The sequence below is a fragment of the Xenopus laevis genome, chromosome 4L, assembly GCF_017654675.1.
Source record: "Xenopus laevis strain J_2021 chromosome 4L, Xenopus_laevis_v10.1, whole genome shotgun sequence".
NCBI lineage: Eukaryota > Metazoa > Chordata > Amphibia > Anura > Pipidae > Xenopus > Xenopus laevis.
The window spans coordinates 139484097-139509486 of NC_054377.1; the positions used below are offsets into that span (position 1 = coordinate 139484097).

Sequence of the window (25390 nt, forward strand, 5' to 3'; positions counted from 1 at the left end):
TCCCCCCAGCTTAAATTTCCTTACAAAACTGCAAAGTAAGGGGTCCGAAAAGTCTCCATTTTTTTTTCATTTTAAGGGCAAAAAAGCAGAGGATTATGGGTAAACAATTTTTGATTGGAAGTCTGGTGCCCCCTGACTCCTATGTACATCCATGATTATAGTTGGCAGAAAGAGGCAGAGTTGCTGGTTCTTCCAAAGCAAAAGGGACTTGAGTCTGATCGAAGTGCAGGCACCATGTTGGATAGGGGAGAATTCTCTTCAAGGCTGAGATGTGGTACCAGAAGGGTAGGGGGGCCCAAGGCATTTTGGCACAGGAGAGCAAGACAGAGCGGGTGCTTTACAATACTCATGGAATAATGGGGGGGGAGCCAGTTGGGGTTTGTTCTGCACTGTAGAGAGTGTTAGTGCCTCACTTGGTTTTCGTCAAGTTTATATCCTCTGTAAAGAAAGAGAGAAAAAGGATTAGACCATCCCATATGTCAGAACTGGGTGCATGGGTGGGGTTTAATGAAGGCAGGGGGTCGAAAACTCCCCAAATCAATACCAATGAATTTCCTACAACAAACAGGATGGTGCAGTTAAATATGGAAGGAATGTAGAATGTGGTGATACAGAATGGAATTGGCGCTGTATTTGTCTGAGATGGGTTCTGGGGGCACAGAAGTGTCACATGTACCAATAACTGCCCTCCCCCATGCTGACATATATCCCACACCCCACCCACACACATATACTTATTATACCCCATGCACAATATTACACATTACACTATCTACTATAACATATGAGAAGGTGTGATGGATATGTAGGGGACTAATAAATGGTGTCTTCATTTATTGTGCATTCCGCTAAGGTTTGGCAACTACAGGGGCCGTTAGTTACTGCAGGGAGTAATTCTTCCCTTCCTGGGTCAAAGCCTGACTCATAGCTTTCCCAAGTTTGGCCACTAGGTGGCACTGTGTAATATTATATAGTGAATGAGCCATGCAGTCTTGGGGCTTTTTGCCAGAGGCTTTTGCCAAAGACTCCCTTAAGTGGAAGGGAGTCAATAGTTAGTGCAGCACTAGTAAGCGACAGCTAGATCTCTTTAGGAGAAATAGGCAGGTCCAGGGCTATTTAGATGAGCAGCTCTTGGCTCCACCAAGGAGTGTTAGAAGGGGTTAGATCCCCATTGGCATTCTTGCCTAGAAAGGGAACCAGAGTGCAGGTTTTAAGGACTTGATAGTTCCCATCTGGGTTCACCTGACAGTGGAGTCCCCTGAGGAAGAAGAGAGACTCTGGGTGGATGGTATGTGGTCCTCTTGGTGTTTTATTGAAAGGTATGCCCTGCTGTTTATGTGTCTGCTTGTGAGTATATATAGACTACTCAATGACTGTGCTCTGTACTGCTACCATATTCTCCTATGTGGATTTGTAATAATAATTATATTATTATAGTAAATTCTGGTTGATGTTCAAAGAACCACTGGCGTCTATTCTTTAGGATATATTATACTTACTGCTTACAGTGTATTGCCTTCACACTATTGAGAGGGCTCACCCCCTAAAAGTAATAAGCCTCATCCAGAGCCTTACAGATACATGCACGGGGCTCTGTAATGCCTGTAAGGTGCTGCTAGGAGCTGTAGTTTACCGAAATGTAGAGACACAGCTTACAGATCCTTAAAACTCAATGCGTTAGGGCTTATAAAGGGCAGGGATGGGAGAGCAATTACCTTAGCCCCCAGCATCACTGGAGCCACTTTGGAGTAAAAAATATAGCTAAACCTACAAAGAACATATTATCTTCAGTTGTTGTCTTCTAAAGTTGTTGGGAGGATGTTGGAAGTTGTAGTTTAACAATATCTGAGGCTTGGATATTTCTGATTTATGTGATTTACTTCTCAACAAGGGCCCCTCTGCTTTCTGCAAGTTGCTTTATCTTTATTATTCATTTATTTACTATTCCGTTCAATCTCTTTAGTCTATTCTGTACAATCTCTAAACTCTATTTCTGTACAATCTCTATAGTCTAGATCAGCGAGTCAGAACCGCCCTTAGCTCTTGAAAAGGTTCCAGATACGGAAATACACTTCTGAATCAGCCATTCAGCCTACATTACTGATCTGGTCCTAATTAACCTTCATACTGGGCTTATAGGGATATCTAGGACAGTCTCACCTTCAGTGGCCATTAGGCTGGGGTCCCTAGGAGAACCAGACCCACAATTTGGGAGCTACTGCTACCCAGCCCCCTCCCCCCTGAGCATGATTAATAAATATATATAAAGATATGCCCGAGGCAGCACTGGAGGTCTGTTTGAGCGACTCATCTGCTTATTGATTCAGCCCTGAGGATATTCTAAGAACACGCACCATTACAGGGGCCCAGGGAGCAGGGTAGAAACCACTGAACTTTGAGCTTATTGTTACATTTCAGTCTATACGCCATCATAAGAGGGTGCTATTGTCTTATCTGGCCACCAGGGGTCACTCTCTCCTCAGGGACCTCTCTCTATAACCAAAGCTTGATGTGGGCAGAGTAATGTTAGGGATAATCTTCTTGATTTTTACAGCTCTTGGTTTCTGTCCTTGCTGCCATGTCACTAAACTATATACCAACTGCCATTTCTGCCGCTGCCGAGCTCAGCCTGAGTGCCATACTGCTCACAGGTTGGACTCTGGGACATGCAATGAAAGCACTCTTATAAGGGAACCATCAATAATGACGGAATAACTTCATGCTTTCGTCATACTGAAATAAGAAACTTTCTAAATACAATCAATTAAAATTTCTGTACCGTTTCTGAAATAATCAAGTTTATCTTCACTATTCCTCTCTCAGCATCTGTTTCTCTTCATTCTGTCTTCATGCAGCAGTGAGGGCAGATATTAATTGACAGTTAGATCCAATATATCTTATTTCGCCTAGAAGATCTCTCTACATGCAGAATTTGTGCAAAAGGCAGTTATTTTGTTTGTACTAGAATCAGTTATTTGAGTGAGCTCTAATTCATCTGGAAGGGATCTGACACCCAACTGCTGCATGAAGAGAGAATGAAGAGAAACAGATGCTGAGAGAGGGATAGTGAAGATAAACTTGATTATTTCAGAATTGTTTATTGATTGTATTTAGAAAGTTTATTATTTCAGTATGAAGAAGCTTATATTAAATTCATTTTTGCAATAGTTCCCCTTTAAAAATATTGCAGCTTAGTTATAAATGTTGCAACCACTTGGCTGCATGGTTATCGTTTCCCGTTAAAAACGAATGGTTAAGTCTGGCCCACCACTCATTTTGCTGGATTGAGGGGGAACTGCAGGTATTTGGGGTCAGTTGATGAGCTTCCAGACTTTCTATCAGGATAGCCTGACTGTGATCCATTTGGATCATGCAATATTCTCCCAAACTTGCCTTTATTAATATGCAAATTGCCGGCCCTAATGTTCTTCAGCTGCAGAGAGACTGGGGAGACAGAGCTCACAGGGGTGGACGAGGCCCAGAAATCTACTTTACACCCCTGACCACTATTTTACATTCTGCTTGTGAGTCAGACTGCATTCTCATTGGATATCTGTATCTGATTCAGTATTTTCGGCAAGCACACAGTGGCCAATAAGGGGCAGGCGTTGTCCTTATATACCTGGCTAGGTAGCTGTTAGTTGGCAGTCCAGTCCCGAAGGAAGGAGGGATACACTTTGGCTGCCAGCCCTCCAGCTTTGCCCTGGTTTCTACAGGGTTGCTCTGGAGGGACGGCTGGAGGAAAAAGAAAATAGCGGTAAATCATCTCTAGAATGTTATTCTTTTTAGGAAAAGGCAAAGAGTTGGAGAATAGGGGAGAAGTGCAGGAAGGCTGGGGTCCCAACATGGTTGGGGGAACGAAAAAAAAAAAAACTAATCAAGGGAGCTGGGGGGGGGCACAGCATATAATTGTTCTGCCCTTCCCTACAATAAGCCTAGTCACTGATCTGTGTTCTTTAACCGATAAGTAAACCATTAAAATAAGTGAATGTAAAATTGATGATGGTGCTATTCTAAGCACTTTTCCAATGTACATTCATTAGTTATTTTTTTTTAATTCCAAGATATTAAAGGATACATGTCCTGTTAATATGAATGAATTTTGTTACAACAGCACCACCTGCTGGTCATTTTCCCCACCATTCTGACCACCAAGTAGTCAAGGAAGTTGTCAGGTGAAAGAAAGAGGCTGCTCTGATGTTCTTCTGTTTAGGAAAGATTTGAGAAGGGTTTCTATTGTATTTCCTAACCAGAAGAACCTCAGACCAGGCCTCTTTCTTTCTCCTGACAACTTCCTTGACTATTTTGTGGTCAGAATGGTCAGAAAATGACCAGCAGGTGCTGCTGTAGCAAAATTAATTCATGTTAGCGCGCTGCGTTTTCATCCGACAGTCAGATAAATGTAGTTCTTACCTGCGATTTCTCCTTCACTTCCTGTTTCTTTAGAACACAACGCATGCGTTTCTACCCTTAACAGCACATGTATCCTTTAATATCTTGGAATTAAAAAAAAACAACAACTAATGATTGTACATTGCAAAAGTGCTTAGAATAGAACTGACCAGAGGACTCTTCTCTGCTGCCATTTTGCTTCTTCAGTATTTTATTCTATCATTATGCAACCCCTTGTGCTAGATATCTGGGAATTCACCAAGATCTTGCAGCCAACAAGCCTTTTATTCTGCACCACCTCATCCCATTCATGATATTGACAGTTAGGTTAGTTCACATTCAGACAGGCTCAGTTGTCTTTCGTCATTCAGTGTTAGTTAAGCATCAGGTACCCCCCCCCTTGCCATTCTCACATCAGCCTCTGGCTATTCTCTCTAGGGAAATCCTCACTTACCCCCTATAACAGGGCAGAAGCCTCCAGTACAAGCCTTGCCAGACAATTGTCTCATGGGCCTATCAACACCACCTTGGGCTCTAGGACACTAGGGTATCAATTCTACCTGCTCTGTCCCCTTTGGTTCTCATTCATTGGTGCTAGAGCTGCCCTTAATCACTTAATAACTATCACCACTATGGGGGGCTATGACACAGCTAACCCTGCTCTGGCTAAGTTGCCTCCACTAAACATATCTGGACTGAGATTCAGAACAGCCTCTGGCATTTCAAGTACACAAGGCCTAAACAGCCCTACACAGGCCCATCCTTCTGCCCAAATAAGTCCCTGCCTGTTCTTTCTCTCCTTTTTATCCACTTCTCGACTCTAGAACCCTCTTTAAATTTCATGTTCCTTCTTATGGCCACTACTAGTCATTACACCTACATCTTCAATATTATAACTCTCTTGCTAGAAGGAGCTTTCATCCCTACAGAACTGTCTCTATGAACAGTGTATTTATCCTTTGTTTAAATTTAAAGCGCCACGACACCTTCAATGTCCCTGTACAGTTGTTCTTAGTATAGGTAATAAATTTTCAAAACAAATGAGTTGTTGCTGGTACGGAGAGTAAAAAGAGAAAGGTCTGGCACACGGAGCTAGTTAAACCGGGGTCCTACCCCTGGTAAGTTTATTGCAAACAACAACGTTTCGGAGGGCGTTCCCCCTTCGTCAGGTGATGGTACGGAGAGTTCCATTATGCTATTTAATTTAAACCCCACCCCAGAAAAGTGTCTGCTGAGCAGTAGCTACTTTTTTGCATTCATCCAGTTGCCCTCCATCTTTCTGGTCATGGAAGCTACCAGAATACAACTACTTGTAGCTGCATTGCCATTGCTAACCAATACGTGCCACCCGAACTTCATTGGGACTCATCTGTGGGATACACCATTTCCAACCTGCTGCTGTTGTCAAAATACATGTCCAAGCATCACTGCTCGGCCTTTAGACTTCAGCAACAGCTTGGGGACCAGGGTGTATAATTGTTATTCAATATAATATGTATTTTCATCTACATTTATGCTTCACAAAGCCCCCTCTGCTGGTGGCGACTCTCTGCCCTACCCTGAAATCAGCCTTGCTCAGCACAGAAGCAGCAAGCAGAACAGGGAGGTGGAAGCTATCTGAGTATCCCCTCGCCAGTAGGGTTTCTAAGGGTTAAAAAAATCATGGGTGCCCCATTAAGAGGAGAATCTGCTACAAACACAAAGCACTAATGGAACAAGAACTTGCTGGGTGAGATGAGGATACAAAGGAACAGTTGGGGCACTGGGGTGGGGAAGAATATGTTGCATTGACCTACCGCAGTTCCAACAAAATCTGAAACAAAAGAAGAAGAAAAAGACAATTTTAAGTGTTTATTATGTTTAGAAGATTCTCACTATTTGGTAATTGGGAGGCAATATGCTCACAGTGTGAATGAAACAAGCACGATCATGTCACGCATACGGTATTCATAGACTTTGAACTAGCTGCCAGATAAGAGGAATGGCATTAGTGGGGTATTTTTGGCTCCTAGAGGAGCACAATATTGATGTAAGCTGGCACAGGACAATAGCAGGCTGGCAATAGAATCATAAGTGACTACAACCTATAATGGGTCATAGAGTAATAGATCCCAGAGCAATATCATTCTAAGTGACTCTTGGCAGCCATGTTGGTAGGTTGAGCCAACACACGTGCCCTGTTTTCGTCACTGCTGATGTCCTGACAAAATCCGAATAAGGGGTCAGATATTATTCCGTGTGGTCGTCCATGGAGATGGCCAAATAGCATTGTTCTGTTCATTCTACAAGGGGGTCTGTTGCCTTACTGTGATATATGGCGCACATATGCATTCTAAAGAGTTTGCAATAGGGCATCCCACCCTGGGCCTCCAGAAAACTATATTTCAGTGTCCCATCACCATCCTATACACAGCCCATGATCCTCACCTTGGGCAGCAAATGGGCTCCTCCAATAAAAGGGTAATTTTCCCCTATAATTAATCCAACCACTACTTCTCAATGGGTGTGGTTAGCCCGAGCAAACTGGTAATTTGATACAGTGAATGAAAAAAATAGAGACCACTTTGTAGAGAAGAAGATTTCAGGCTGAAGCTCAGCCAAGAGACCCCCAACACCCCAAGAAGTGTCTCACTGTTACCTTTGTTGTCTGCCTTTAGCTCCTCGTGTAGAAGGTCGTTCTGTCTGTTCCCCAGGACAAAGGCCAAGAAGGAAAGGATGAGGGCATTGAGGATCCCGATAATTGCCAGGATGTAAGCCCAGCGCACTGAACAGTCGCCAAGGGAGTATTTCCCAGTCTTGTCTCCGCACATATCTCTGATGGTCTCTGAGTCCCACCCGTTTGGGAATATCATGCAGGCCAGCACCAAGCAGACAGCTAGCAAGGCAAACACAATGGCAACATGGTTAATGGTTAATGCAACAGAGAGGTCAATGCAAAAATATCGGAGCAAGGCTGGTAATAGAATAATAAGTGCCTACATCCTTTAATGGGTCCTAGAGTAATAGAGCCCAGAGCAGGCAGCCATGTTGGTAGGTTGAGCATATACATGTGCCATGTATTCATCACTGCTGAAGTCCCAACGGAATCCAAATAAGGAGTCAGATATTGTTCCGTGAGGTCATCCATGGAGTTGGCCAAATAGCATTGATCTGTTTATTCTACAAGGGGTCTGTTGCCTTAATATGAGATTTTTGTCTCGGCCCCCTTTGTGTAGGTTAAAATTCAAGCCCATCATACTTTTTATCAAGGATACAGATAGATGAAACCATGGTAAAAGTTGTCCTTCTAGAGTTCCAAGAATATAATACTATCACCCCAACCATCACCCTAATTGGCCGGCAGGTCGGGTTTCCAGGAATATATGGCACAGAGTTTCAGCTCTCAACCAAGTTTGATCTCCAGGTAGCGACCTCAACCCAGGAGGGTCATCTCCATGGCCTGTTTGAAAGGACAAGAGTCATGGTGCTGGCAGAGAATTTAGGTCAGTTTGTTAGCCTAGAAGCCTAGAATTAAAGCCCACTGGGGGATCTCCTGGAATGCTGGTATGAGCCTACCCAAGCCTGTAAGCAAACTTTTATACCAATCCATAATATATTTACCCCTGTCCTTTCAGAGACCTGTTATCCAGAAAGCTTCAAATTACGGAAAGGCCGTCGTTCCATAGATTCATACTTTTAAAAATGTTTTCCTTTTTTGCTATAATAATAAAACAGTAGCTTGTACTTGATCCAAACTAAGATATAATTAATCCTTATTGGAAGCAAAACCAGCCTATTGGGTTTACATAAAGGGGTTGCTCGCCTTTGAGGTAACTTTTAGTATGTCATAAAATGTCCAATGCTAAGCAACTTTACAATTGGTCGTCATTATTTATATTTTATAGGTTTGGAATTATTTGCCTTGTTCTTCTAACTCTTTCCAGCTTTCAAATCTAAAAACCAAATGCTCTGTAAGGCTACGAATGTATTGTTATTGCTACTTTTTATTACTCGTCTTTCTATTCAGGCCTCTCCTATTCATATTCCAGTCTTTTATTCAAATCAGTGCATGGTAGCTAGGGGAATTTGGGCCCTAGCAACCAGATTGCTGAAATTACAAACTAAATAGCTGCTGAATAAAAAACGAAATAACTCAAAAACCACAAATAATAAAAAATGAAAACCAATTGCAAATAGTCTCAGAAAATCACTCTCTACATCATACTAAAAGTTAATTTAAAGGTGAACAACCCTTTAAAATTTAAATTGCTTTTTTAGCAGACAAAAGGGATGGAGACCCAAATCCCGAAAAGGTCCCTTATCCGGAAAATCGCTGGTCCTGAATATTCTGGAAAACAGATCCCATACCTGTATTTCTTTATTCATTTTTGTCTATTGGTGCTGACTCTTGAAACAGAGCAGAAGTCTGTTCTTCTCTGGATCTGTTAGTCAGTTGCCTTCTGCTACATTGTTTCAGGAGTCAGAACCAGCAGAGCAGAGAATATAAACAGTCCCATCCTGGCCAATTCAAATTTCTTTTAATAACAGTTAAAAAAATAAAAATAATACTGTCATAGCACCTGACTGATAAACATATTGGTGTGAAAGGGGTTAATAAGAACTGTATTTAGAGGAAAACATCTCAATTCCAAATCCTTTTTTTTTTTTTTGCACAGCAGGCATAAGATCCCGTAATTGTCGCCGTTGCCTGCCGTGAGGCTCAGGGAGGTTTCACAATAAACAAGGAACGGGTAGGAGCTTATTAAATCTCCGCTCTTCATTCAGTCTGCAATTAGGATTGAATTCTGAAGGGGGAAGAGCGCAGATTTGCATTTCAAACGCAGGGCACAATACAATATTGATACTTGAGACTCAGTATGAACTTCCCTGTACTAAGGAGACTATGGAGATTTAGCCAAGTAATTCCCCCTCTTCATCACAGAGCCTTTTAATATTGGAAGTTTAGTTAAAGCCGCATTCCTCCTCTGCAAATTAACATCAGCCGCCAATATGAGGTCTAATGAACAACCTGCTCCCCTGCTTCCCTAAAGGACTTTCATACACTTTCCATTTTATCATTCGCTGCCTCCTCGACTCTTTCTTTTTACTCTTCATTTACCTCTCTTCATTCCCAGCTCCGCAGAGCATTGCCGTATAAAGTGTGATTGCAAATGGCACCGAACTGTTGATGATTTCTTTTTGTGGCAGATTTGCAGATAAAATAGGAAGTGCAGTGATTAAGCCAGGTCTTCACATAACAATAGACTCTCTGAGTGTAAAAGCCTTAACTCCGGGGTCCCCAAATTTTTATACATTTAAATTATAAAACAATTGGGGAGCATTGTGTAAAATATAGGATGTGATTGGCTATTGGGTAGCCCTTATGTAGATTGGCAGCCTACAGGAGCTTCTGTTTGGCTGAACACATAGTTCTTACACTTAATTTGATCCAAGTCTGGAATTCAAAAATAAGCACCTGCTTTGAGGCCACTGGGAGCAACATCCAAAGGATCGGAAAATAACATGTTGCTTGCAAGCCACTGATTGGGGATCACTGCCGTAACTAGCGCTTTCACCGGATTTCCTATTGAAATCCATTGAGGAGGCTGGACTATTTTTTTTTAATTTAAAAATAAATTTATAGGCACCCGAGGGCCACCCCACAAAAAAACCGCCACCCTAGGCGCAGGCCCTCGGGTGCCTTAATATAAATACACCCCTGACCGTTACTGATCGATGATAAGTGGGTGAAAACCATCAACTTCCTAATGTTTTGCTCTTCAGTGGCCAGATTAAAAAAGGTGGAGTTGGAGTAAAAGCCTGTGGAAAAAAGTATTGCGAGAACACCTTCCAGTAGTTTGTCCATTGGGCGAGACATAAAAAGACCTAAATAGGAGTTGGATGTCAGGCCATGAAGAGCAGGTGGGTTGTCCATATGTACTTTGTAAAGGTGGCCATACACTTTAAGATTTGTTTGTTTGGCTCGGTTGTCAAATCAGAGACACATTTCTCAATATGCCCACCAAAGGCATGGCAATATCGGGCTAATCCGATCGTTCCGTCCCTAGGGCCAGACGATCGGATTACAATGATTGCAATGAGCATCGACGCTACAAGGACTGCATCAACTAGCCGATCTGGTCCTCAATCACAAGGGAAAAACAAACCTGCCTACTCGATATGTGGCCAATTTTTGGCCAGATACAGATCGGGGAGACCCGTCAGAATGCTCCATACACGGGCAGATAAGATGCCGAATCAGTCTAAAGGACCCACATCAGCAGCTTAAATCTGCCAGTGTATGGCCACCTTTAGTCACAGTAGGAGGGGTAATAAGGAGGGTCGGTGTGCAGAACTAATCAGAGGACCAAATTAAAGACATGTAAGCCTCACATTCAATGTTGTCCAGATGCCAAGTTCACATGGGCAGGTGGATCCCTTCCAGCACCAGTGGGGACCCTGGCACATAGAAATGTTATAATTGGGTACTAAACCATCACATACCCTCTCCTCATTGGCTTTCATGATTGCCCTTACTTTGATATAATGTAAGATGTATAAAGTGGAGGCTTCAGGCTGCATCAGGTTTTGGGGCACAAAATTCTAAAAAATAATGCTGTATCGGAGGACTGCAAACTGAGGGCTTAATAAGAACTTAAATCAGCATGAGATTTGTATTAAAGCCTGGATGCTTTTGTAGTACTATATCAAGGTGGCAGGAACAACTACATATTCTCTACTTCTCTATTCAAGCCAGATGTGGGCATTCAAATGGCAACTTCAGCCAAAACAGTCTAGAAACCACTGAGAATCCAAAAGGAACTTCCCATCATTCCTTCTAAACCATTGGAAGGATGTTTGGGGGTGGGGTTGGCCGCATTGTCAATCTTGAGCATCTGAAGGTTGCTGCTGCCAGATACGTGTTCATTAATGTTAAGAAAAGCCTAGTTATTATTTGAAAATGGTCTTTTTAACCACCCTAATTAAAATAAATATTGCAATTGCCAGGCGAGATTATAACTGACACGGCTTAATAGCATTTACTTAACAGAGTGATCTCATTGTAATGTGAGTGCAGTGACTGTAAAAAGGTCTAATGGCAAGAGGAATGTTCTGAATGACAAGCACTGAAGGCTCCAGCTATAAATTCTCTCCTCCGACACCTCTGCTCCCTGTTCAGCCTCCCCATGGGACAAGCCCAGTGGAAAGAAACCCCTATGGGAAGAACTGACAAAGGGAATTACATCTGAACGTGACCCATTGCTGAAAGAGTGACCCCTATGTGCAACAGGAGACACTGATATACTCAGAAGACCTGTCAGATAACGAGCCTGGAATATCATCACCATAATTAATTATTATAAAACATTTCACACAGTTTGACATTTCTCTCTCTTCCCCTGTAACTGAGTGTTATATGGAACAGATGGCAGATATATGGGATTGGAGAAGAGGAGATTAATTGGGCCAGTGTCCTCTTACAGGTGAACTTAGTATCTTTTAAAATGTTAATGACTTTTCTCATCAGCGCTGCTCAATATGTTGGCACTCTAAAAATACATGTTATTAATAATAATAGTAATAATAATAGTAAGCTCACACTGGCAAGTACCATGTATTATGCAAACACATTTCCTATATAGTATGTTATAGTCTGATAAATTAAAAAATATGAAGCAAGTCCAACTGATAACATTTCTTGGTTTCTGCCCTTAATAAGAGTGAGGGTTACCATATTTTAGACCAAATAAAACCACTTCAGGCACAAGTGATCCGTTTGATGACCATTATATTATAATCAGAAGAGGTGAAGGGAAAGAAGACAATCAGCAACAAGATGGATTGAGCTCAACAACCATGAACATGTCTTTGAGAAGCTTGAAGACCCAAAGAGGACATTGGGAAATCTGAAGAAACACTATCCATATGGTCAAGGCTGGACTAGCCAGGAGAGCATAAGAAATTCTCCCAGTGAGGCACTAGCCTATGTCTTTGTTGCCCTTAGTTAAAAGAGTGATGGTTAACACATCAGGGATCAACATGTTAGGCCAAATCCAAACTGACCTACCACTTCAGGCACAAGTGAGCCATTTGATGACCAGTATATTATAATCAGACCCAATTCAGAAAAGGTGAAGGAAAAGGGAAAGAACACAACGAGCAACAAGATGGATAGATTTCAACAACCATGAACATGCCATCGAAAAGCCTGAAGGCCCAAAGAGAACACTGGGAATTCTGCACAAACACTATCCTATGGTCAGGACTGGACTGTTCAGGAGAACAGGAGAATCTCATAGTGAAGCACTAGTCTAGGCCTTTGTTGCCCATAATAAGAGTAAGGGATTACCATAACCGAGTTCCATGCTTTAGACCAAATCCAACCAGACCTACCACTTTAGGCACAAGTGATCCATCTGGTGCCCATTATATCATAATTAGACCCAATTCAGGAGAGGTGAAAGGGAAGGGGAAGAAGACAATTGGCAACAAGATGGATAGATCCCAACAACCATGAACCATTGAGAAACTTGAAGAGCCCATAAGAACATTGAGAATTCTGCACAAACAATATCCATTTGGTCAGGGCTGTAATGGCCAGGAGAGCATGAGAGAATCTCCCAGTGGATTTCACACAGTCGTTGTCCTAAACGTTTACCATGGTCCCCTACCTCCCCTCTTGTTTTACATCTTCTCTAAACTGCTATATGTTTGTGTCATGGGGGGTTAGTTGTTTCATCTTCCTACCACTTTTTTTCAGTTCATTTGTTTTCAGACTGTCCCCCAGAAATAAAAATGTTTTCACTTGCTTTTAATGTAGATCTTGATATTTACAACTGGACTTCAATGTAGACTTTGATATTTGCAATTGGACTTCATTTTTTATGGCTTTTCAGTTATTTAGCTTTTTATTCACTAGCTCTCATGTTTTGGTATTTCAGCAGTTATCTGGTTGCTAGGGTCTTATTTACCCTATCAACCAGGCAGCGGGTTGAATGAAAGATGGGAATATGAATAGGAGAGGACCTGCATAGAAACACATGTAGTAAAAAGTAACACAGAGCCATCGTTTTTGGATGCTGAGGGTCAATGACCCTCATTTAAAAGCTGGAAAGAGGCAGAAGAGGAAGGCAAATAATTAAAAAAAATAATAATGCAAACTTGCTAGGAATAGGGCCTTCTATAGCCTACTAAAAGTTAATTTAAAGGTGAACTTCCCCTTTAATGTTCCTGTCTCTGGTAGCTCAGGTTCTGACCTGTTACAATTTGCTCCATTAGTTGATCCATTTCTCAGCAGTATCTCTGGAGTATTAGCAACTATTGTATCAATTCTAACAGCTGCCTGTAATGAAACCCAGAGATTCTGCTCAGCAGGGACAAAGATAAAAAATGTGTCAACTAAATGTATCAATTTAGAACAGGCATAGGGTCAGCGACCCCCTCCAAGAGCTGCTTTAAAAAGACATAAGACGGTAAAAAATTAAAGTTTAAACTTCAATATTAGTAAAATGATCGCAAATAGAAAGGTAAGTGAAAAAAAAAGTCTTTATGGTGAAGAATCTGAAAACCGAACTGAAAAAAAAGCGTTGGACATGAACACCCCCTTTAATGTCTATTTATCTAAATCACCAACCAATGAAAGCCAAGGAGCAGTTTACTATTCATTTTTCATATTCATATTTCATATTTTCCAAAGGAGATTTGTACGGCTCATTTGGACTTAGTTCTCTGGTCTCCGGGGTCCCCCTGGGATTCTCTCTCTGATTGTGGGGGGCGCTTCCTCTGACTACACAATCAATAGGAAATTAATTGGAACAATCTGCAGAGACACAATATAAACTGACTGCTGCTGCCTATATACAAGTGCCTTAGTCTGAGACCCACGCAGGACAGGAGGGTTTCTGATTGGTCTATGTTCTTCATCATTAATTAAAGAGGTTGTTTACCTTTAAATTAACTTTAAGTATGATGTAGAGAGTGATATTCTGAGACAATTTGCAATTGGTTTTCATTTATTATTATTATCTGTGGTTTTTGAGCTATTTAGCTTTTTATTCAGTAACTCTCCAGTTTGTAATGTCAGCAATCTGGTTGCTAGGGTCCAAATTCCCCTAGCAGCCATGCATTGCTTTGAATTAGAAACTGAAATATGAAAAGGAGAGGCCTGAATAGAAAGACGAGTAATAAAAAGTAGCGATAAAAATACATTTGTAGACTTACAGAGTTTGTTTTTTAGATGGGGGTCAGTGACCCCCATTTGAAAACTGGAAAGCGTCAGAAGAAGAAGGCAAATAATTGAAAAACGATAAAAATAAAAAAACAAGGCCAGTTGAACAGTTGCTTAGAATTAGCCATTCTATAACATACTCAAATGTTAATGTACATGTGAACAACCCCTTTAATGTAATAATCCTGTAAACTAATCTTAAAGTGATCCTGACACTAAAAAATTATTATTTAAAATATTAATCTACATCAAAAGTTACCTATAGCTCATGTTGATCGTTTTTCACTCATAGGGCTGCTTTTGTAAGTAACTGTTCCTTGAAATTCCTAAACCTGACTGTTTTGCCAACCTGACTGTCCCTTTTTAACATGTTAGAGTTTCTAATGCTAACAGACTGCTGAAGCTCAAATATGGCAGCCCCCTCATAGAGGAACATGGGGGATCAGATGGGTAATGTAAAAGCATCTGTTACTACTTTTATGGCAGAATTATAGATAACATGTGAAGACAATATTATGATAGATGTGAAAGAAAAGGTTTAATTTCTAGTGTCAGTATTTCTTTAAGCATCTGATTCCAGCTATTGTCCCCTGTGCAGCTACATGTCTCATTGTGTTCCAATCCAACAAATGTTTTAAACAAATGTGTTACTTATTACAAACAATAATGCTGCACCTTTGTATGGCAGAGATGGTGCTAGTCAGTGCGGTAGAACCCATTAAAATGACATCCATAAAGCTGCCCTCTACGTATTAACTGTCACTTCGGGGAACCTCTATGGGCACATGAATGGCCTCCCTGTGTCAGCACATTCTTTGCACACCCAGAACTAACGTTTCCATCTGAACGATACAATGAATCCATCAGATACTTCCATTATGCATAGGATGAACTGAAGTAAGAGAAAGAAAAGAATCAGTGATATTGATTAAGCAGTTCACTTTATTTCCTATAAACATCAGTTTTAAAGGTGACTGAATGTCAGCTCCTTCTGGCAAAAGGCGCACATACCCACATAGCAGCCAGAAGCACAGTACTGCTTATCCAGAATGTTTGGGACCTGGGGTTTTACAGATAAGGAATAAATAAAAGGTGTATTTTAAGACCAATGTATTCAAAAAAGTATATATATGTAACGGTTGGCACCCTAATTCTAGAACCATTGCCAAGCACCCTGGTCTCGGCTCGTGCTTCTGCTTGTAGCAGCCGCCTTTGGCTTCGGGAGGAGCCCTCAGCGAATCAGATGCCGCCAGGTCTTAAAACGAGAGGTGCAAGGCGAGGGGATCTAGACAAGCAGAGGGGCACAACTGTAAGGCAAGAGTCTCTGGGCTGAAGGTCACAGTACAAGGCGTGAGACAAAATCGTAATCAGATCAGGCCGGGTCGGGGCAAGCAGAGACCAAACGTAGTCAGGCAGGCAAGGGTCAAACAAATCCTATCACGGGCAGCGTGTAAAAAGAAAATGTCTCTTTAAATACCTTTTTAAATTTCATGCCAATGCGCGCTGGCGCGCCTGCGCCTTTAAGTCACAAGGTGCGCCCTAAGGAACCGGAGCCTGCGGCGCTGAGGATTGACGCGGCAGGCGTCCCTGCCGTCCCCCCACTAGACTACCAGGGTGAATTGTTACAATATAAGTTATTCATCAAACAGAATTCTTAAAAACTGGCTGGCCAGGAAACACAATAAATAGATAATTAGTAAAATTAAGGGGTCATTCCTTAGGTTGGATCATTATGTTATGTGTTTTTACCCCAATATTGGAAAAATTGTGAAAATCAGCAGCTTGCCGGTACTTTGTGAACTGTTAAATCGTGAAGACCATGAAAATCTGTAAAATCGTGGAAATCGTGAGGAGATCCGGAGCATTGCGGTCCGCAGTGGAACGCACGCGCTGAAGTGAACCAGGCGCCATCTTGGATCTTTGGGAAAAAGGTACCTGCAAAGTGGAGAAATCATGAACAGACTGGTTATCACTAAAAGTCTATGCCCGGCTCTGCCTTCGACGAAAGACTGTAACGCAGGACCTGGTGAGATCAATTCAATTATTTTGGGGGGCAGCTGGGAAAAATTAGTGGAGGATGCCCCAGCAAATCCCTTTGGAAACCCGTTTTTCATCTACAGCCTTATAAGTTGGAGAATTTTAACTCACAGCCTTCCTTGCTATTTCATAATTGGGGCAAGCACCTATCATAACCAAGGAGTATATATTCTATTATTAAAAAAAAAAACGAGCGACCACCCTCCTTGTTTTTATGTAATTTTACTGATTATCTATTTATTGTGTTTCCTGGCCGGCCAGTTTTTAAGAATTCTGTAAATTATATAATTATATAATTTTTTGAATACATTGGTCTTAAAATACACCTTTCACTTATTCCTTTGACTTTGCATTATCCTCAATAGGACCTTGAGGATTGAGGGTGTTTTTTTGACCAGTGAGAAAGTTTTTCCTTAATGCCACAATACCTCAAATAATAATTGTTTTACAGATAAGGGATCTTTCCCTAATTTGGATCTCCATACCTCACGTCTATTTTAAAACTATTTAAACATTAAATAAACCCAGTAGTCTGGTTTTGCTTCCAATAAGGATTAATTATATCTTAGTTGGGATCAAGTACAAGCTCCTGTTTTATTATTACAGAGCATGTGCAGAACCAGACCAGAGAGGTGAGTACTCATCATTACACAGTGGACCTTGCAATGTAGTCAGGGTCGGACTGGCCCTGGGGGAAACCGGGAAAAAACCTGGTGGTCCCTGGCCCTCTCCTGATCTCCTGGCCCTAAAAAAAAACAATTTGTGGGGCGGCCTCTTCTTGCGCATGAACAACGTCACAGTAGGAGGTCCGGAGGGGGGCCATGGACAGAAGTTTTTTAAAAGAGCAAACTGATTTTTAAATATTTCATTTTGAAATTTGGCACTGGGCTAGACATATTGCCAGTTTCCCAGGTGCCCTTAGGTCATGTGATGTCAGGTCAGAAGTTTTTTCTCCCTGAATTAAATCTCATCAATGCCTGTTCACGTGATAAACCACGAGAACTTTTTCTCCCTGAATTGAATCTGAGACAATTTGCAATTTGTTTTAATTTTTCTTTAAAATATTTGTGTTTTTTGAGTTATTTAGGTTTTTATTCTGCAGCTTTCCAGTTTAAAGTGTCAGTTATCTGGTTGCTAGGGTCCAAATTACTCTAGCAACCATGCATTGATTTGAATAAGAGACTGGAATATAAATAGGAAAGGTCTGAATAGAAAGATGAGCAACAATTCGTAGCCTTACAGAGCATTTGTTTTTTGTGATCCCCATTGCAAAGCTGGAAAGAATCATAAAAAGAAGGCAAGCTATAAAAAAATAAATAATGAAGGCCAATTGAAAAGTTGCTTAGAATGAGCCTATTTTTTCTCCAAAACGTACTAAAAGTTAACTTAAAGGAGAATAACCCCTTTAAATCTCAAATTCAAACTGATTTATGGTTGCTGGGGTCAGGGACCCTGGCAGAATAGGAACACAGAGAATTAAAAACTGTACAAAAATAAATAACAAAAAGTTCTATAGAATGGTCCACCAATATACTATAAAGTTAAAGGGATACTGTCATTTTTTTTTTTTTTTTACAAACCTATCAGTTAATAGTGCTGCTCCAGCAGAATTCTGCAGTGAAATTAGTTTCTCAAAAGAGCAAACAGATTTTTTTATATTTAAGATCTGGCACGGGGCTAGACATATTGTCAGTTTCCCAGCTGCCATCAGTCATGTGACTTGTTCTCTGATAAACTTCAGTGACTCTTTACTGCTGTACTGCAAGTTGGAGTGATATCACCCCCAGCAGCCTAACAACAGAAATAGGGAAGGTAACCATATAGCAGCTCCCAAACACAAGATAACAGCTGCCTGGTAGTTATAAGAACAGCACTCAGTAGTAAAATCCAGGTCCAACTGCGACACACTTGACAAAGGGCACCGCCCGAAACATGTTGTGTATCTCTACCCCCAATAAAGAAACTATTGCAGTCCAGTTGCTGCCTTGGATGTGTAGCACACCTTCAAATTTTCTACAGTTTGACTAAACTGGGATATCAAGCACAGGATAACCCATGGGAAAATCCGACTAAGAGACTAGGTGAGCTCCACGTGTATTCTCATTTGCACATTCAGTTACATTGAGTAGGAGAAACAACAGCCTGCCAGAAAGCAGTTCCATCCTAAAACGCTGGCTCTTTCTGAAAGCACATGACCAGGCAAAATGACCTGAGATGCACCTACACACCAATATTACAACAAAAAAATACATTCGCTGGTTCAGAAATGAAATTGTAACAACTCACCCTGGTGGTCTAGTGGTGCGACGGGGACGCCTGCCACGCCGCTCCTCTTCTTCCACTCTGCCGGTAACTTAGGGCGCGCGGGGCACGCACTCTCCTTATTTATTGGCGCATGCGCGCTGGCGCGAAATTCAAAGGTATTTAAAGTGACAATATGTAACTTCTCATTGCCCGTTATAAGATCATTCTTAGTGAGTTCCTGGTGCTTCTGAGCTGTATTCTATCTGATATCTGATACCTGTTGTGACTCCTGCCTGTTTTGACGATTCTGACTTCTGTATCCTGACCCCTGCCTGGTAACCGCCTCTTCTGTATCCGTATCCCTTCTGATTGATTCTGATTCTGAGCCGTGAACAGGGTGCTTAGCATTGGTTCAGGATTTAGGGTGCCGACCGTGACAGAAATTTTATATTGTAGAGTTAATTATTTGCAGTGTAAACAGTGTAATTTAGAAAAAAATACATCATAAAAATCATGACAGAATCCCTTTAATGAAAAGTTGGCTATCCGCTTTAATTAAAAGTACATGTTCCAGTAACCCCGGCTACTTACAGAAGCAGAACAAAATACAGGAATGAAAGACATACATTAATAAATAGCAGAGAATTGACTGATAATCTACTTGGAGAACCGGCTGTGGATTTTCTGCTATGCACCACGGCCCGGCCTTCATTTGTATGCAAGGGACACGTATAAGACTGGCCGGGCGAACAGCTTGTGGGGAGGCTCAGAATATATCAGAGGAACAGCTCATTAACTTGGCCATTTTCTTAAAGTCACGGCATTGGCAGAAGTCTAATGTGGAGAGAGCACAGAAGGGCTCTGACCATTGATTATGGCTGTAGACAAGAGATGAGATTGCTCAGAACATGGAGCAGCCCATTAGCGAGGAGGATGGATGTTCTGCAGGCAGGGATCAAACACAAGTGCAGAGGAATTGGATGTGTTTGCTATATGGTGCTTCAGTCGAGGGGCTGCGGATGAGGATATGGAGGGGAGTCAGGGACACAAGAAAAGACTTTCTAATCTCTGTATTATTTATCCAAGTCCCTCACTAGGTGTGTGTGTGGCCTCAAAAGCAAAACCCAGTCTCTGGCATGTTCTGAACATATCTCTATATAATACACAATTCATACTTTAATATCTATATTTACCTCTGGGCAAATGAATAATCTGCTCTACTGTAACCCAGTTGTGGGTGTGGCCATGTGGATAGCCAACTAGCAACCACTCGGCACCATGACATTCAATGGCTGCCACGTTGTCTTCCACTTGGGTAGGAGAAACTCCTGTAACTAATTCCCAGATGCTCTGCTTTAGGCTTCATGTCATGCAGAAAGTCAAGAATAATCTCGACAAGACGAGTAGATGTTACATGTGGCAGGCTTGAAAGAAATTTCATTATTTTCTGTGGGCAGTTACCCTAGAAACAACTCAACCTATTCCTAGAGTAGAAGTTGGTGGTTCCGGCTACTTCTAAATCTTCCGCTGCTCAAGAATAAGCCAAAATGCACAAAAGAAAGAGTTACTTTACACTTTTGGTGTCATCCGAGTAAGTGCCAGTTTGGCACGAAACGCGTTAGGTTATTATGTCCTAAAAAATGTTTTTACTTTATAACAATTTTTGCTACTGCACTCATTACCACTAGGTCTCTCACACATATTTGTATTTTAGGTGTCATGTGAGACAACCCAAACCCAGGGGTCACTCAAGGAACCCAGCTCTATAACCGCCTCCTTTCATCAACCTGACCTGTAGATACTTAACTGCCCCAGGACTTACTGTTCAAGGTTCACAGACTGCTCACAAGGTCAGATGAGCCTAGAGCACTTACGCCATATTTGGGGGGTTGATCCGACAGCTAATACTGCAATCCTGGGGGATCGAGAAGGATTACCCCCAGCAGCTCCAATCACCGGGGAGCACTTCCCAAACCAAAAGTAGAGTCACTTGAATGATATCTGTTCATTTGGTCTGCAGACCAGTTGTCTCCCCATTTATGGCCACCTCTATATAGCTGAAAGAGGCTGGATATGAGCCAAGACCAGAAAGCGGTATTGTTTATACAGAGCTCATTTTGCTCTCTATTTAAACTAATTCAACTGAGTGAGAGGGAAGCAGTAGGTGTAAAAACAAAGCAATGATGGTCAAGTACTTATATTAAAAGAATACCATAGATTAGGATAGGCTGAATAGATTTCAATAGGACACAATTCCTATGGAGCTGAGAGGTGTATGTAGGGAGATATTACTCAATTAATTGTGGTTGCCCCAGCAGTGATCAATAGTGCCTGTCAATCCAACGCCTTGCCCATTTGGGACTGATTTCATCAATCACTGGCATCAGAGTCATTATATCTGTTCAAAGAGTGATCTGTCATGGGAAAGGGCTGCCATAGAGATTGATCACCTTGTGACAAAGACATCAGCAGTCTTACAGCTCATAGCTGATGTTTGAGCTCTTGGCTTGGTGGAATAGTCTTTTGCATTTACCAATGATCAGGGATTAAGTAAACAGTGACAGCACCCAGTCCCTGTAATTGGCACCTGCATTTAAAGTTCCCCCTGCCATCGAGAGCCCAGAATATTAACCCAAAACTCTTAAAAATGGAGGGTTCTTGTGTGACCTGTGCAGGATAGAGGGGTGAGACCAGCACAAAACTGGCATGGAACAAGGTGTGACCACAATGCACAAGGAATGCAATAGATTTAACCTAGAAATGTAAGTGCTATTTCAGTGGCAGGTTGTTACCGTACTTTGCTTGCTGACATCATAGTATATTATATATTATTGGCAGGCAAAGAATTAAAGGAAATGTAAACCCTTGAAAACAATGAAAATAAAATTGTCCAGAGTGCTCTTCATTTTAGAAATTACATTTTTTCTGGTTTTTAAGATATTATCAGTTTTTACGCTGCTCATATAATGAAATTGAAACAACAGCGCCACCTGCTGGTGAGTTTGGTTGACCTTCTGAAGAAGAAGAGGAAAGTCCCCTGATGTTGTTCTGCTTAGAAAATATGACTCAAGGTCTCGCAATTCATTTTTACAGGTTAACCATCTACATTGTAGTAGATGAACCAGCAGTGCAATGCTATAAAGGGCTAGCTAGTATAGGGATTTGCATAAATAACACTAGTGAGCTATTCAAGCTGATTATAAAGAAGGGATTCCCTTTTGTGAGGGATATATGATTTAATGGGGAACTCCATTCCACTTTGCACGATGACACAATGAAAGAAAATGTGAGCAGAAGCAACTTTTCTCTATATATTCATTACATTTAAATGGGTTGTAGAGTTATTAGTGGTGCTTGCGAAGCAAAGCATCACTACTGTTATCTTGCAAACTTATTTTTATTCTTCTTCCGTATGAAAGTTTGGCGCGTAACTAGTCCCGCACCGTTTGTCCTAGACCCCTGAATGAGGTGTCAAATCGTGCGGCTTAATCGGGAATGGGGTGGTATGACTTTTCTAAGGGGTGGGTGGTTAATTGCCCCTTGCGGGGGCAATTAACCACCCCGAAAAGTCCCATAGATTAACATTGAGGCCAACTTTTGACGGATTCTAGCGCAGAGAGGGAATCTTGTAGAAACGTTAAATTTACCACATTTGAAGAGGTTTGCGACCTGTGTCAGATGATACCCCACACAGGGGTATAAGTTTTACCCCCGGGGCAGGAGAGGTCCCCAAATTTGCCCCATTGACTTATAATGGGGAATTTATCGAATAATTAGTTTGTCGCAGACCCATGAATGAGGTGTCAAACCGTTCAGCTTATTCGGGAATGGGGTGTTGTGACTTTTCTGTCCTATTTTGGGGACCCAAAAAAGTGAGCGGAGCCGCAAACAATCAGATTTTCCCTATTGACTTCAATGAGAAAATGTAAACAGCTGTAATTCTCACAGTAATAAAGCCAGAGCTCCCAAACTTGGCACCGTGGGTCACTGGGTGACTGCGGCCAAAATTTACAAAAAGTGGGCGGAGTCTACAACAGCCAATCAAATTTCAGCCATTCAATTAAATAGGAAAATTTTAAACTGCTGCCGCTCTTAGACGGTTAATGGCAGCCTCCTCAAAGTTGGCACAGTTGGTCACTGGGGGACTGGGATTGAAATTAAGAAAAGTGGGTGGAGCCAAAACCAACCAATCAGATTTCTTTGATTGGTTTTAATGGGAAAAATTAAGAAGGCTGCCATTCTCTCAGTATTGATGTCAGGGACCTTGAATATCACAAATGTGGTCGCTGGGGGTTTCCACTTCAAGTTTAGAAAAAGTGGGCGGAGCCACCAACAACCAATCAAATTTCATTCATTGATTTTCAATAGAAAAAAATAGAAATGCTGCCATTTTTACACATTAAATGACAGCATTCCCAAACTTTGGTATGTTAGTCACAGAGTGACTGTGGTTCACAATTAGGAAAAAAGGGGCGGGGCAACAACAGCCAATCAGATTTAGGCCTGAGTTTTGCCACGGCAAGCACCACTCACATTTTCTTCAGGAAATGTACCTCTCTAGTTTGTATGTATTATTGCAGCTGAAAACAGTGTCTGCTTATCTCTTGCTATTCTTTTGGCTCTGATTCTTGAAATAATGTAGCAGAAGTCTGTTCTGCCTCCTGTTGTATTGCTTCAGATGTCAGAACCGCTCCAAAAGGGAAAAATGTGTAATACATGGATATCAGAAATTTGTTTAGCACATGGGTGTCCCATGGAACTATCTGACCCAGTGGCATAACCAGATGATACAGGGCCCCACAACAAAGTCAATTTAGGGCTCCATAATATTGATAAATTGGCCTATTCTTCCAAGCTATATTGAAAGTGTTTATTAATTAGGGCCTCAGTGGGGCCCCTACACTCCTGGGCCCCCCTGCAACCACAGGGTCTGCTTCCTCTGTAGTTATGCCCCTGATCTGGCATGTCATGCACAGGCATAAGCTAGGGAACACCAGGGGCCACAATGAGAAGGCCTTGTCTTCAGTGAGCTGCCTGCACAGACTATTGCCCTGAATGCAAGTGCCATGTGCACGGACTCCTGCACTAGTGATGTGCGAGCCAACCCTCACGCCTGAACTGCTCTGCCCCTTTTGTGATGTCATTGGCTGGGCAGGGCGGCGATTGTCAGCGAGGGTCTATTAATGGAGGGGGGATGGCGGGTGCGGGTCAGGTTTTTCTTGACCCGCACATCACTATACTGCACCCCTCGGGGATCTTGCACTCGCATCCTGGGCAATATTAAATAAGCTTTTATATTACATAATTAAAGGATAAGTAAACCTTTAAAATAAACCAATGAAAAATTGATGAGGGTGCTATTCGAAGCACTTTTGTAATTTACATTCGTTTTTTAATTCCAAGATATTAAAGGATACATGTACTGTCAATAGTGATGTGCGGGCCGACCCCTGGACGAAATGTATGGGTCGCGGGCGACCTAGTACTGCCGGCTTCCGGCGCCGGAATTTATAGACTTCCGTCTGCTCCTCCCCTTTTGTGACGTCACTGCGGGGCGGGCGCGGGTCTATAAATAAAGGAGAGCAGCGGGCCCGGGTCGGGTGCGGGTAGGGAGCGGGTGGGTTAGGGTTGGGTCGAGAAATTCTCAACTCGCACATCACTAATTGTCAACATGAATGAATTTTTGTCACAACAGCACCACCACATTTTCTGACCATTCTGACCACCAAGTAGTCAAGGAAGTTGTCAGGAGAAAGAAAGAGGCTGCTCTGATGTTCTTCTGCTTAGGAAAAATTTGAGAAAGGTTTCTAATTTTTTTCCTTAGCAGAAGAACATCAGATCAGGTCTCTTTCTTTCTCCTGACAACTTCCTTGACTACTTGGAGGTCAGACTGTTTGGAAAATGACCAGCAGGTGGCGCTGTTGTAACAAAATTGATTCATGTTAACAGTATATGTATCCTTTAATATCTTGGGATTAAAAAGTAATAAATATAAATTACAAAAGTCACTTACTCGAGCTGCTACCCCAGGGACCCCCACACCCCCCTCTGGAACCCCCACTGTCCTCCCACTCACCCATCAGGCAGCGGGGAATGACAGCAGAGGGCCTGGGTGTCTCGCTGGCTCAGTCTAACCCCCTTTGTATTCCTCCCGACCCCAGTTACAGATGAGATTGTCATATAAACTCCAATTCATGGGGACGGCACTGCCTAGAGGTACAAAAATCAATGGCAGTTCAATACTTTCCCTGGTAGTGAGGTGGATACAGGTTTATATATCAGTGTATAACGGACAAACCTATAAGGAAAGGTGCCAAAAAGATAAAGAAAATAAGAGAAGATTAAGTGAGAATATCTAACTGTGCTCCAGGACTCGGGAGAAAATGACCTGACCCAATTTGCACAAAGCCATGGAAAGGGATAGAGTAAATTGGCCAGACTTTATTGGTGCCAATGCTGGATTGTGATTGGTGCATGACCCTTTGTGTGGAGGGTGTTGCCTGCAATTCT

General features: G+C 41.9%; 1 protein-coding gene across 2 annotated transcripts in view; it reads right to left on the reverse strand.

Moving 5' to 3' along the window:
* Window positions 1-348: 348 nt before the first annotated feature.
* Window positions 349-25390, reverse strand: part of LOC108714704 (LHFPL tetraspan subfamily member 4 protein) — a 92350-nt gene continuing 67308 nt past the window's right edge. Inside the window, exons 2-5 of one of the 2 annotated variants that reach the window (XM_041590877.1) lie at window positions 7031-7267; window positions 6189-6205; window positions 3623-3735; window positions 354-438 (exon numbers count right to left, since the gene is read on the reverse strand). In XM_041590877.1, the coding sequence (XP_041446811.1) occupies window positions 402-438; window positions 3623-3735; window positions 6189-6205; window positions 7031-7267 (404 nt within the window). In that variant the 3' untranslated portion in view covers window positions 354-401. Of the gene's footprint in view, window positions 439-3622; window positions 3736-6188; window positions 6206-7030; window positions 7268-25390 lie in introns of both variants that reach the window. The other variant, XM_018259155.2, reaches the window with a different exon arrangement.